The sequence below is a fragment of the Felis catus genome, chromosome C2 (genome assembly GCF_018350175.1).
Source record: "Felis catus isolate Fca126 chromosome C2, F.catus_Fca126_mat1.0, whole genome shotgun sequence".
Taxonomy (NCBI): domain Eukaryota; kingdom Metazoa; phylum Chordata; class Mammalia; order Carnivora; family Felidae; genus Felis; species Felis catus.
In genome coordinates, this window is record NC_058376.1 from 22,771,666 (window position 1) to 22,786,959 (window position 15,294).

The 15,294-nt window shown below is 33.5% G+C and overlaps 1 protein-coding gene across 3 annotated transcripts in view; it reads right to left on the reverse strand.

Annotated features, from left to right (window-relative positions):
* The window catches only part of NCAM2 (neural cell adhesion molecule 2), a 520,684-nt gene that overhangs the window by 48,042 nt on the left and 457,348 nt on the right, over window positions 1–15,294 (reverse strand). For all 3 annotated transcript variants that reach the window (XM_023238847.2, XM_011285729.4, XM_023238848.2), the window contains 2 exons: window positions 13,165–13,284; window positions 9,406–9,527 (listed from right to left, as the gene is read on the reverse strand). In XM_023238847.2, coding sequence (XP_023094615.2) covers window positions 9,406–9,527; window positions 13,165–13,284 — 242 coding nt within the window. The remainder of the gene's footprint in view (window positions 1–9,405; window positions 9,528–13,164; window positions 13,285–15,294) is intronic.

Consider the following 15,294-nt stretch of genomic DNA (forward strand, 5'->3'; position numbering starts at 1 on the left):
TAATTAAGTCTTGACAATTCAGTGGTTGATAATTCATCTTTGTTGATTTTATTTTTATTTCACAGACATCAGTTTGCTGTTTAGCCACTTTTTGACTGTTAATAGTCATATAAACAGAAAACATTCAACATGATTTATAGAAAAAGCCTAGTATATCCATTAAATTAATTGCCAGAGACTATTGTTTAAAATTTGAGGTGTGTGTTAGGGGACATAAAATGTAACCTGGATATTTTTTATATATGTAATTTACCACTAGTATTTTTATTATTCTGGTGTTTTAGACTCATAGTATAACAACATATAAGAAAAATTATTACCTGTTAAAAATGTTACTAGCATCAGAAAAAAAAATGTTATGCTCCCCTTGAACATTCTACACTTAAATCCTGATTCTTTTTCTAAAATAAATGCTTTAAATAACATATCTCAATTACCCTTTATTTGAAAAATATACTATGATTATAATTAACACAGAAAGAGTTCACATATATATATAATTTAATGAATTATATATATGGATTATATATATGTAAAGAGTATATATATATATATGTATATGTATATATATATATATATATATATATATATAATTTAATGAATTAAACAATTTTAAACAATGTTAACATTTGGTTGTGCCATGTTAACCATTTAAACACTGGCAAGTTCCTTAACTTCTTTGCTTTATTTCTCTCATCTCTATTACAGAATAATAGTAATCAGCTGCCTTTGTCAGCTTTCATATGGGAGCAGTGAGGAAAATCAAGTACTTTGGATAGTACAGGGCCTTAGGGATCATAAGCACTTAACTAATGACAGCTATTATTAAGGAGAACCTATTTTCATAATAACTGTATGAAAATAAAATAATATTTTTCTACAATGATGTCTTTAATAAATCATTACTGCAATTGTAAACTTGAATTTCCCAGAGACATGATTGTAAGTAAATTAGAGCCTGGCCATATTAATAGATAGGTAGATAGATAGATAGATTATAGATAGATAGATAGATAGATAGATAGATAGATAGATAGATAGATGGTACATAAATGACATGTAGAAAATATTATATCTTTTTAACCTCAGAGACAAGCCCAGTATTACTTTATGTTGGGTCAATATTTTACAATGTGTCTTTAACAATAAAGCGTAACAATGTTTCCCGCATTTATGATGAAAAATGAGGATTTATGCTCCAAAATCAAGTTAAATGCATGACTGCATTAAACTGATGGACTACAAACATGAATTATCCATTCAAAGGAGACAAGAAGACATTATTATTTTGATGCCATACAATGATTCTATTTGCCTACTTAATTATTTTTGGTTACATAGAAGTTTTATTTTTTTTTATTTTGCACCACCTATTACAAAGCCTATTTTGATATCTCTTCTAAAACTAAAGATACTAACACCCCTAATGAAGCCATGGGTTTCAGGAAAGCACCTAAAAGTTTAGGATAAACAAGAAGCATTTCCTTTGCTTTTGAAACTTATCAATGGATTAAGTTTATATATTGTTTTCCAGTACTATTTAAGGTATTATGAGATGTACTGAAAAGGCATTGGAAAACCGAATAGTTTGGGCCAGGATATTTGTAAATTGGAAGTCACTAAATGACCAGTAAGGCTAAGAAAAGAAGTAAGGTGTGTGCTTTTGAAATGCTTAGGACAGCTGTACCAAATAGCCATGATTTTCCCAACACCTTTCAATTCATTCATCAATTGTTCATTCAGCCTTAATTGGGGAGTGGGGCTATACTAGAACTATGAACACAATAGTGAAAAAGACATATACAATACCCTCACCTTGGAGTTTACAAGCCAGTCCAAAATAAAGACATGAGCTCTTTGAAAGACCAAGGATGCTCTGGGAGCATTAAAGAGGGAAATTCAATAGAGTACAGGGATTAGGAATGTCTCCTCTGGGGAAGTGATGTCACCCTCAATGGAAATAACAAACTCCAGTGCCATTTTTCATTTGTCTTAACCTACTTAATAAAAAGAAGCAATCTTCTTTCACAGAAGTATAGATGCAAAAATAAACACAATGACTGAAAATCTCAGAAAGATGCACAACCACTGAGAGATATAAAAATGCACACTATAGGTTCATTATTTTCAGTAAATGTAAAAACACTGTAAGTATTGACCAAAAACCTAAAGCTAAAAACATTTATTCAAAAATAATTTTAGATGATATTATACATATATATGCATATACATATACATCCATACATAGACACAATAAAATCTATATAACATAAAAATCTGATTATTCTACACTGTATATAGGAAGGAGGGGGTGAGAAGCAGGTGAACTGAAAGGTTAGATAAAGACAAGAGGTATACAAAGGAGTAGAGAGTTTCCCCTATAGCCTTCATTTTATTCCAATAAATTCCATAAATTCTATGTAACTATTTTTATTCTCATCTTGGTGAGAATGAATATTTTTGTGAAGATTCAGAATCAAGTTTTGCTTTGATTCTTAGTGAAGATGTGGATTACCCAGGATAAAATTTATTCTTCAGAGGGATGGATAGACTTCATGTCCTTCACGTATTCCTCAAAAAGCCTATTTCTGGGAATTGAGAATTTGAAGTGAAACTTCCTGACAAGCACAAGACATGCAGATAGTCTCTTTTGAATTACCCATCATTTAACTCTTAATTGTTGAAGCCCTTAGCATGATAAATTAAAAGCCCCTCCATCACTTTATATAGTTGGACTGATGGCATAAGGAACCAAAGGGAGCTCTAATATTTCCCCCAATTTAAGTCAATTTCATTTTCCATTCAACATTAGACAAGGAGGCTTTTTAATCCCCTAATTGCTATTCCCAGGGAATAGGAAAAAAATTAAAGTGGGTGTTACCAAATACTCCCCTAGGTATCAAAATCTCAATTATCCATTTGTGGAGTGCCTAATTTACAGAATTTAAATGCCTAGGGAATAATTTAGGATAATCTAGTTGCAAAATGTTCCCCTAGGTAACTTAATGAGATGATTTGCTGAATAGGGCTATTATTAATAAGCCAATTAAATGTTGAAGGGCAGCTACTGAAAGAAAAATGGTCATTTTGTTTTGATATAGCTTCTCTTAAGCAATCTTTTTTTTTCTTTTTTTTCAGAAAATAGATAGGGCCAAATGACAGTTAAGAGCTTTCTTTAATAGTTATTTTAAAATCGTAATATCAGCATACAGGGAAATATTTGCCATCACTGTATGGAGAGGAAACTGAGAAGAGATAAAAGAGGGTTTTTTGTTGTTTTTTTTTGTTTTTGTTTTTTTTTTTTTTTTTTGTACAGGACTCCTGACTGCTTTTATTTATAACAAGAAGTAATTCACTCATCCTTTTTGAAGTCTCAGGAAATATATGGGCAACATCATCTTAAGTGAAAACTAAATAAATATAATAACAGAGGACAATAGAGGAGGTGAGCTTATACTAACTAGATTGATTTTAAGGTTCTTGTGACTCCCATGTGTTATGCTTTAAGATTTTCTGTTTGCATATAAGGTAGTTTCTGGTTCCTGGATTTCCTGGTAGCAATGATTCAGCTATTCAATACTTATATGACTTTACAAAGGGCCCCAGAATTCTCTACAGTTCCATTCATTACTCTGAATATGAGAGAAGTGATTTAGCAATCATACACACACACACACACACACACACACACACACACACACACACACACTCATGCATGCACACATACACCCCAATGTGATTTGAAAAGATACAAAATTTGGAGAGTTTTAGTAAAGTTTCAAATTCTACTTTCTTTCCTTTTAATTGAAGTATAATAGGCTCAGATTGTAATTTCTCGGAGTGCCTGGGTGGCTCAGTGGGTTAAGTGACCTACTTCGGCTGAGGTCATGATCTCGCGGTTCATGAGTTAAGCCCCACATTGGGCTCTGTGCTGACAGCTTGGAGCCTGATTTGGATTCTGTGTCTCCTTCTCTCTCTGCCCACCCCCAACCCACTCACTCTCTGCCTCTGTGTCTCTCTCAAAAATAAATATTTTAAAAATTCCAATTTTTCTTTTCTATTATCCTAACTGATTCAAACTGCCTTTGTTTCATGTCTTAAAGCTTGATAAAATTTTGTAAACTGGACCCTACTACTTAATCTGTTGCTAGTCTCCATGACCCATGTGTTTCTTTGGGGAAAACTAAAATCTGATTTTCTTATTCATCACCTTCTGTGTTCTCATAATCCATAAAAATTCACCCAGTGCAAGTTTTTTTTTCTCTTGCATCCATTGTTTCTCATATTTATTAATCTAGTTATACAATTACTTAAAATTGTTCAACAGAGTCTTATTTACTCATTGATTCATTGATGCATTTATTCATTCAGGTAACAAGTAGTCTTTTTGAAGTTATCAATATGAGGATGAATAAAACCCATCCTCTTCACTAGCAGCAAAGAAAAATTATCAAAAAGCTTAGGACTCTTTAATGCCCATAGTTATTATTTGAAAATATTTCAAACTTATACTGATGGTTTTAAATAAATTTCAGAGTACTCACCTAAACATAAGTTAATCATAAATTCTTAATATTATTGATAATTAATCAGAAAATAAGTTATCTCAACAACAAGAATTCAATTTTACATTTTTTTTTATTTTAAGACCTTTTTCAAAATTATCTTTTCCTGTCTATGGCCATTGAGATACAACCTTCCAGACTCCAAATAGCTTAAGAAGGTCAATTAAGACTCAGAAACATATGCTAGAGCACTGTTGCTAGTCCCTAAAGTAACTTCTTCACAATTGATTTTAAGCAACCAATTTTCTTTAGCCCTTCTTAGCTCAGGAAATTTATTTAATGTGAACACTAAGTGATAGTTATGATCCCATAGCTATCATCAAATTAGGAAGAAAACAGTGAAAAACTCATGGAAGCATGTAAAAAACTATTTATTAAATTATATGGAGTTACATTGACTCTACAAAATAGATGTAAAATATTCTGTACATAAGGTAACTTCTTTCATTTTTCCAAACACATTATGAGATTAATAAGCTTGTCTTTATTCTCCAAATACATGGTTTAATCCTACTGACTTACTGTCAGAGACATTAATTTTCCCAAAGAATCCACAGAGACATATAATTCTGTTTTTACCACTCTAGTTCTGTTCTAATAAATTCTGTCTTCTTAATGAGTAACTGAACAAAGCCATGTGCTCTATCTACTATATGATAACATAGAATAGTATGTGTTTCCTCATCTACATTAAGTTACACATTCTCTACATTAGGATATGACTTGTCTTGTCCTCATCCCCATGAAATGCAGCTTCAATAATTATATTCAGTGTTTGCCAGAAATCAACACTCGATCTTGTTGTTTCTAGATTATAAAACATCTAGTCCCATGCACATGGGGAGTTGAAAGATAATGTCTAACAAGCAGTCAAGTGAAAAATCCTTATGATGTTGCTTACTTTCTAAATTCCACTATTTGGTTTCCATAGAGGTTATCCAATTAAAGCATGCACTGCATATGGATATATAATTTTTCAAGTTATTCAACTGCAGTTTAGTCCACTGTGGAATGCATGGAGTTTGACAAACAAATAGATGAAGTGGCTTGGAATCATACAAAGAGAACAGATGATTAAAAACCTTTCTGAAATCGTTACTATTTCAATACAAGTGCAAATACCAAGGCAAATACTGCTACAAATATCTAGCCACCAAATCTTGAACATGCAAGTTTTTAAATGTGAAGAAGTAATCTGTTGAGAAAGAAAGTGTGGAGAAAACTATTCTTTCCTAAAATCTGCTATTGTTTGGCTATAGTAACATAATCTACATTGAATTATGGAATTTCCTACTGGACCTGTAAAGCTTGAAGTTTATAGGATAGAGAAGGAAGAAGAGGAAGGAAAAAAAAAGTAGAAATATGGAAGCTATTTCAATGTGTGGGAGTAGAAGGCATACCATAAATGATATGGAAAAGGGAAAGCAGATCAGAATGGCTGTACTTTGGAGGCACAGAGTTGGCTAACTGAAGTGAGATGGGACAGTGTCTGAGGGGCTGATATAATCTCCATAGGCAGATTCTAATTCAACCCTTAGTGCTGCAGAACTCTTCAGATTATAAAGTCTTATGTTCTGATATCTGTTCCCCATGCCCATCAAGTTACCCACATTCTGTAAGGTTCAGTTTGCCATTAAAAAGTAATAAAAAGTATTACTTTATTTTTTGGTGCAGTCGACACACAATGTTATATGCATCTCAGGCGTTCAATCAACATAGTGATTCAACAAGTTTATACATTATGCTATGCTCACTGTGGGTATAGCTACCATCTTCCCAGACACATCACATCTCTATTACAATATCATTGACTATTCCTTATAGTGTGTCTTTTAGACCAGTGACTTAGTCATTCCATAACTGTGTTTCCCACTTCCCTTCACTTTATTAGTGGTATATATATATATATATACACACACACACACACACATATATATATATATATATATTATTTATAAATAAACAAATAAATAAAAATAGATATTCAAGTGTGAGAAATGCCATCCTTGAAACACAAAGGGATGGAGAGGAATTACTTTTATAAATCTTGCCATAGGAGCCTAAAATTCTGTTGCTAAAACAGTGTTCCATCCTAAAGCACTACTAAGTCTGATAACACAGTCATTGATTATCAGTCAATGGTAGCTATGTTTTAATTATGCAACCAATTATTTTCATTATGATATTTAAAAACAAACCCTCTAGCACTTTTTCAAAGTTAGAAAGGGCTGGGGATTGGAAAAAGGAGGGGTATGGCAAGACAGAAGTAAGATGGAATTGAGAAGGGACTGCAACCTTTTCCTGGTAGGGTAAAAAATGATATTTAGTAAATAGCAGAAATAGGGCTTTGCTACTATTAGTTTTGGAAGGGGAGAGAAGGGAAAAAGAATTGAAGGTACAAATTTATTGAAAATCAAATTTGTCTGTGTTCCAATTTTAATCTGCTCTAGGGAACATTTTTGGTTTCAATAATGATCGGGGACACAACTGGCAATATAAAGAGTGGGGGCAAGGATACTAAACATTCTGTAATGGGAGGTAGATATCTGGATGGCCCACTATTCTACTACTCAAAATGCCAATACTGTGTCCTTTGAGATACACAGGATTCATGACAGGTAACCATTGTTATGAACTGAATTGTGTTCCCCCCACAAATTTATATGTTAAATCCCTATCCTCCAATGTGACTTTGTTAGGAGATGTAGCTTTAAAAGTTTTTTTAACGGTTATTCATTTTTAGGAGACAGAGAGAGACAGAGTGTGAGTGGGGGAGGGGCAAAGAGAGAGTGAGATACGGAATCTGAAGCAGGCTCCAGACTCTGAGCTGTCAGAACAGAGCCCAACATGGGGCTCGAAATTGTGGACTGCGAGATGATGACCTGAGCCAAACCGACTTGGATTGGACACTTAACCAAACTTGGACACTTAACCGACTGAGCCACCCAGGCACCCTTCCAATATCCAACTCTTCAGAAAGGATATGTCAAACTTCACCTTTAGGTAAAAATTACATTTATAGAAAATATGTTAGACATATTTTTATAACTCCTTATTGCATCTCAATGTTCACCATGGGATTTTATTGGGATTACCTACAAATTCTTATTATCCACCTGTATTTTATGCCATAAATTCTGGGTCCAATTGCAGGCCATAATCTGCATGTGAGGTCTATTCTCCCAGTCCAATTCATGAATTCTGTTCAGGCCTATGACCCATAGACACTCTTTCCCTTCCAAAGAGTTTCCAGATGGTCAAATAAGAATGGCCATGAAACCTGGCTTGAGTAGCATGAAACAATCAAATTCATAGAAAGACTGGTGAGCCATTCAGAGCTATTTTAGGGTAGAGGCATGAAGCCTTCATAGACAATTAGCCACAAAACACCCACAGCTGCTCATCATTCCCAGCATGAAACCTGCAACAAAGAGGGGTCCTGGCTATTAATCTTAAATTTAAAGGCTGATGTCTAAAATTAATTATTTAAATATGTTTTTCAAAATCAAACTCCTTTTTTACCTAACCTTTAAAACTTAGATATTTGAATTAAAAAGACTATTAAATTTAGAAAATTATGAATTTGTGGGAAAATAGTTAAGATTCGTCAATATACTATTAAGGAGCAATTACTTAAAAGACTATAATAAGTTAGGGAAGTATTAAAATAAGTCCAGTAAACATAAACATAAAATTGACACTGCATTATAGGGATCATCATAAATGTTAATAAATAAACTTCACAAAATTTAATTTAAAATTGTGTTTCACTTTTTTTTTTAATTTTTTTTAACGTTTATTTATTTTTTAGACAGAGAGAGACAGAGCATGAACGGGGAAGGGGCAGAGAGAGAGGGAGACACAGAATCGGAAGCAGGCTCCAGGCTCTGAGCCATCAGCCCAGAGCCCGATGCGGGGCTCGAACTCACAGACCGCGAGATCGTGACCTGAGCTGAAGTCGGACGCTTAACCGACTAAGCCACCCAGGCGCCCCTGTTTCACTTTTAACATATTCCACAGCAGACACAAATAATGAATGGTACTTATGGCAAAGTTGTTAAGAGAAGTCACTTTTAGTGGCCTTTGGTATAATTTTCAGCCAAAGGCAAAGTCCATTGGGCTACTTTCTTTACCATTCTGCAACCAGAAGATGTTCTTTATCTCCTACACATCTAAGTCCCGTGACAGGTCTTAGCTGTCCAAGATCCCATTTTAGCTAGTGTTATTAAACTTGAAACAAAACAAAACAAAACAAAACAAAACAAAAAACAAAACCTTCTTCCTCAAGCTCAATGTGGCCATACTTTGTTAAATGTTGATTACGGTTAATCTGTTTTTTAATGAAATGATTAATACCAAACAATTAAGGTATTATTTAAGGCATTAATAACTTAATTCATAAAAATAAAGAAAATAAAGTAAGTATTTTGATACAATAGCTAAATAATTACCTACAATAACTAAAATTCAGAACAGGGGCTTAGCTTGAAGTTACTAATATCAAGCAGAATGGAAAATGAAAATATCCTGCTAAACTTGTCAGAAAAACAAGGGGAAAATGTTACTTTATTTCTTAAATGTTGCTAAGTTTAAAAATCACAAGATTTATACCATGTCATTATTCTGATAATCAATGATGCGATTTTACCCAAGAAAAGGCAAGTATTTCACAATTTACAATGATGAATTTCAGCAATGGACAATTAGCAGTCGAATTCCTATGAGAACTGTTTATCATTGTTACTTAATGTGCATTCTCGCCCAATATGTCAATGAATCAAATGCAAATTTAATGCAATTTGAAAACATCTTACAAACGATAATAAAAAAAGGTACTTACACTTCTATATTTTACAATGTATTCCAAAATAGGAGCCCCTCCATCATCTTGTTTGGTGATACTGAGTTTAAAGCTCTTCCCACTGCTTGGCTGCCCATGTATGGATGGAGGACTTGGTTCACCTAAATAAACAATACAACATCCTTGATTTTTACACACATCTCAGAAACCTAGAGAAACTGAATTTCAATAAAGAGAACACTGTCATGTAAAAAAAAATGATTTTAACCTGAATTTACCATTTTTCATTTGCCCTTTGTTGTAATAAAACCCTGATTCTTTCTCCCCACCCAAGAAACAGCAACATTCACAAATCTAGAAGTGACATGACAAAATCGTGATACCTGAGAACCAAAATATTATTTATATTGATGTGCAAATGTTCTGAGAATAGTATTGCATTATACAAGCATAAGCTTTATTTCTCGTGTTCTTAACAGTGCACAATACTATTTATTAATGTAATTTGGGCAACTATTTTGTATATATGTATTACTATAAACATATGAAGTTATCAAACTATATAGGATATATACTTACCAGGAAAAATAATAGTTTAGCTATTATCTATCTGCTTTAATGAGTATTTTTTTAACGAGATACAGATTTGAATACAGAAATTTTATAGTATCCAATCAATAGACACGTGTTCCATCCAACATACATAGTTTTTCTTCTGACTTCACAAAATATACTTGCCTTTCATGATTCTTCCCATGGAGGTGGTCTTATAACAAAGATGCTTGTATGTTTAATATGAACAGGATCTACTGAAATATAAAAGTTTTCTATACGAAGGATGCCATCACTGCTTGGCAATTTGGAATGGGAACTCCTTGCTACGTGTCACTTATGTGATGTCCTTCGGCAACACTGGCATCCTCTTCCCCTATTTCTTCCAATTCCTTATAGATATGAATATAGTAATATGGAGGAACTTTCACAGGGTATGCTTTCGTTTTCAAGGTTACACAGACTTGTAGTATTGGTCTAGTCAGAGGAATGTCAAGACAAACTAAGCAGAATACAGTGAAGATGATTTAATGCCTCCAAACATGGAGAATCTAGTTTTATTCTCAGCAGGTTATCTTTTTTTGATATGGTGTTTATAACCTTATGTAGTGAGTAGTTCATTTGAGAAAAGTCATATCGTTAAGGAAATATGCCAGTTGGGTGTGCTGACATGCAAGTAAATGATAAATAAATGATAAGTAAATGATAAAATAGTCTTTACTAGGGTCATATAGAAACAAAGCAAATAGATGAATTTTGGAGTGATTCTTCATTAAAATAAATTAAATTAGTGTGCATATATTAAGACATGACATGATTTCTATTCAATGTATTTTCAATAAAGGAATTAAAATGTCTGTAAAAAGCAGTACAATAATTTCTTTAAAAGACTTAATAAGAGATTATGGGAAAACCTAAATATTATAAAATGGATTTTATACTTGGTTGGTTTAGTATAATTTCTAAATTGAATTTTAGAATATTTGTGTTGTACAGTATAAATTTAATAATATTGTAATCATATTATTTTAATAACAGCATTTTGAGATAATAATTATATAGCAGAAACTGCATTTTCAGTTAACATATGTATTTAAAATATTTATGTCTATATATAACCTTTACAATATACTAAATTTGTGGGGCGCCTGGGTAGCTCAGTCGATTAAGGATCTGACTTGGGCTCAGGTCATGATCTCGTAATTCCTGATTTCAAGCTCCATGATGGGCTCTGTGCTGACAGTTCAGAGCCTGGAGCCTGCTTCTGATTCTGTGTCTCCCTCTCTCTCTGCCCCTGCCGTTCTCGCACGCGCTCTCTCTCTCTCTCTCAAAAATAATAAATAAACATTTAAAAAATTAAAAAAAAAAACCAATATACTAAATTTGTGATTCCATTACAGTTGCTACTTCCTTTGAAAGGAAAATAAAGTTCAGAACAAACGTAATGTCTATCAGAAAGGAATTGATTAAAATAATGGTTTCTATCAGCAATTACAGTGGAATGTTTATGCAAAAGTAATAATATAAATAACAATCAAGAAGTAATAATGGATAATTATGACACATTAAGTACTTTGTATATAATATCATCTTTTTTATTTTTTATTTTTATTTTTTTAAATTTTGAAAGAGAGAGAGACGGAGTGCGAGTGGGGCAGGGGGAGGAGCAGAGAGAGAGGGAGACACAGAATCTGAAGCAGGCTTCAGGCTTTGCACAGAATCTATGCAAGGCTCGAACTCACAAGCTGTGAGATCACGACCTGAGCTGAAGTCGGTTGCCCAACTGACTGAGCCACCCAGGTGCCCCGCATATATCATCTTATTTAAACTTAAAAAAAATCTTGAGAAGCAGATAAAATACATGGGTATTATCAAATAAAACTAAGACCTGACCCTTAAAGTCTCAATGTGTAGGACAGAGGTCTGCAAGTCAACAGCAGGACATTAAGAGATTAGAAGCATCATACTTTTTAAAGAAGAGATAAAAAAAATAAAAAAGGGTAAAAGAGTAGAGTTTTATGGGCGAAACAACAAGGATGGTGTTCTATGAGTGAAGGGTAGTGTGCCTAATTAAAAGAGGAGAAAACATTGGAGAGGTTAGCCAAGGTCTCACTGGTCCTGCCTTGTTTGGGGATTGATGTGCAGTGACCTGGAGAGAGGAATCAAGAGAGAATGCACAGTACTTTGGAAAGAGAAAACAGTATGACCAAACTCAAGTTCCATCTACTGATGCAGATGGCACTGTGGCCACAGAGGAAGGAGGTATGAGGAGGTCAGGCAGGCAGATGTGTGTGTGGACAGAAGGTGCAAAGGTGAAGGTTGGTGTTAAGGATTATAGGTAGAGAAGGGATAGATCTGTTTATATTTGTGTAAAGTCACTCCAGAATTATTTTGGTTTGAAAATATGATTGTGAGTCAAGATGTATCAGTAGTCATTCTGGGGAGAAAATAACGAGGGGCTGAAAAAAGACATAGGCATCAGACGTGGAGAAAAGAGAAGACATCTGACAGATTTTATGAGAGCCAAGAGTTGGTCACAAATAAGGGCAAGATAATTTATTGTGGCCAATTTGACTGTCCTAGTAGGTGTATATAACAAGCAGGGTGATGCATGGGTTTTATAACAGTGTTTGTTGAGTCACAGTCAAATTTTCTCACATTTTCAAATAATTTATTCAACATAAAGGAAACAGAAGTCTCTTCAAATTTACCTTAACTTTGTATAATTCAACTGATTTACAACACCCCAAAACAGGATAATAGCAGGAACAAGGCTACAATAGCTAGTCTTCTGTAGTCACCATGGTAATGGACTTATTTAGTGGTGCCTCTTTCTCACAGTTAGGGCCTATATAATTTATGGGATAAAGGCAACGGTCATGTCTCATCAAAAGAATGGAATATTGGACATGTTACATAGTCACTGTTTTTGCTTTCTCACAGACTATAGACTAAACCTTACAATCTAATTAATCAGACAGCAAATGAATAGGACACGTTGCTGATGGGGACAATTTCCCAAGAGCAGTTTCGCTGTATTTATTGTAGTACACCTTTTCTTTTTTGCCTTGTTCCAGAGCAAAGTTATTTTTATAAATCTTAGATGCCACCATTTTCAGAAACCACTTCAACAAAGACATAATTCACTCCCCCAGAGTATTGAAACACCTCCATGAATTTTAAAATCCCTTAAATTTGCAAGTGAAGAGAAAGGCAACAGAGAGCAAAACAGAGATGATTACTTACGAACTGGTAATGTCTGGAAGATTTCTACTTTACTGTAGTCTCCTTGCCCTTTTCCATTTACTGCTGCAACCCTGACTTCATAAGTTGTATTTGGTTCCAGGTTGCTCAAAACAACCATTGCTAGAGAAGGAAAAAAAACAAACAATACAAATATATATGGATGTAAATATGTACATGTACATATATATATATGTGCTTATGCTTAATAATTTTTAGTAAGTAAATGAATAATTTCATTGTAAATCTTTCCAAAAAATACTTGAAAAAATAGGAAATACAAATAAGAAATGATTTGTGAATAGTCCCCTTCTTCACCTCTATTTGAGCTTTCTCTTATGATACTTACACTCAACAATATATTCAAGAAATAAGAATGATATAAATAAAACATCCTTACTCTGTGCATCCCAAATAATTTATCTACTTTAAATGGATTGTTTTTATGGAACTTTATGGAGATATGGAATTCAATAGACAGAACTCTGGCCTCCGGTATAAGGTGTTTCACTCATGTCTGAAGAGTGTCACAAAGCTGACTCTACCACCAAAGTAGATCATTTATTTGATAATCTCAAATCAAATTAAATTAGTTTTAATGCTGGTTTGAAGGTTGTCTCCTCCTGTATTTTTTTCTGAATTTCTTCTCAATGCTATACTTTATTAGACTTGGATTCAACATGACACCAAGAAGAGAGAATCTGAAAAAGTAGAAGAATGTAAATGCTATCAGAAACATCTCCTGGGTCATGTCAACCTCTTCAATTTGCCAAAAAAAAAAAAAAAATCTGGGACAATTGCGGTTTTCAAAATCTCATATTTTTACAAATTCCTCCGATGAAGCCAACAAAATCCCATAGATGCCTCTATCCTTACTGTTTTCACTAATGAGTGTAAACATTTACTAGTGGAGGTGGCAAAGCCTTGATAAACAATCAAAAGGAAATTATGTCTGGCATACATAATAAATCAAGTGACCAATTCATAATAGAAGATATAATCGATCATAAAATAAAAGTTTCATAAAAGGATCATATTTGTAGAGATATTGCTTTATATGAACCATGACCGAAGATGGTATACATTCAATAAATTACAATATAACTTATTAGCATATTTTTGAAAACTAATTCCATTATAATACAGATTCTTTAGGTAATATTTTTTATTCTACATTATATGAATGTACATCATGAATCTGTTTTGATACTTCCTTTTGTTTCATTATTTTCCCCAATATTCATTATCATGACATCTCTTTAGCTTTTTGATTATAATTATTGAAATCTTCATTGAAGGGGCGCCTGGGTGGCGCAGTCGGTTAAGTGTCCGACTTCAGCCAGGTCACGTGTCCGACTTCAGCCAGGTCACGATCTCGCGGTCCGTGAGTTCGAGCCCGCGTCGGGCTCTGGGCTGATGGCTCGGAGCCTGGAGCCTGTTTCCGATTCTGTGTCTCCCTCTCTCTCTGCCCCTCCCCCGTTCATGCTCTGTCTCTCTCTGTCCCAAAAATAAATAAACGTTGAAAAAAAAAATTAAAAAAAAAAAAGAAATCTTCATTGAATTATTTATTAAGCTACAGAAAAGAAAAAAGTTTCTGAATGCACATTAAAGATGTTTTTTTCTAAAATACAGAATTTAAAAAGTATAAAAAATTATATATATATATTTTTACATGTATCTGATATATATCAGACACCTATTAATGGAAAAAAACATTCCAGATATCAACCAGACCTTATTTAATATAGTACAGATGTTCTAAAACCAGCAAAAAGATGTATTCCCAATCAGCAAAATTTACATTTGTATTTCTCAATTTCTCTACTTTGTAAAAAAACTGAACTTGTTTTTGAGAGTGCATTGCCTTGTCAAAGACTCAGATTATAATATTTGGTGCCAAAGTCAAGGGAGGCCTTGTGGGAAAACACTGATGGTCAGGGATATCCAACTAATTAGAAGTTACAAGATTAAATGGGAAAACCAAGACCAAGGTTTGAATCCAACTGTTGCTGACAAAAAAACAATCTGTGAGCTTTTCAGGAAACCCAAATCCAGTTGATTAGTGACCTGGAATCAAGGTGTATATAATATTAGTCCGAGGGGAAAAATAGTTGTAACTGAGAGATTAGTGGG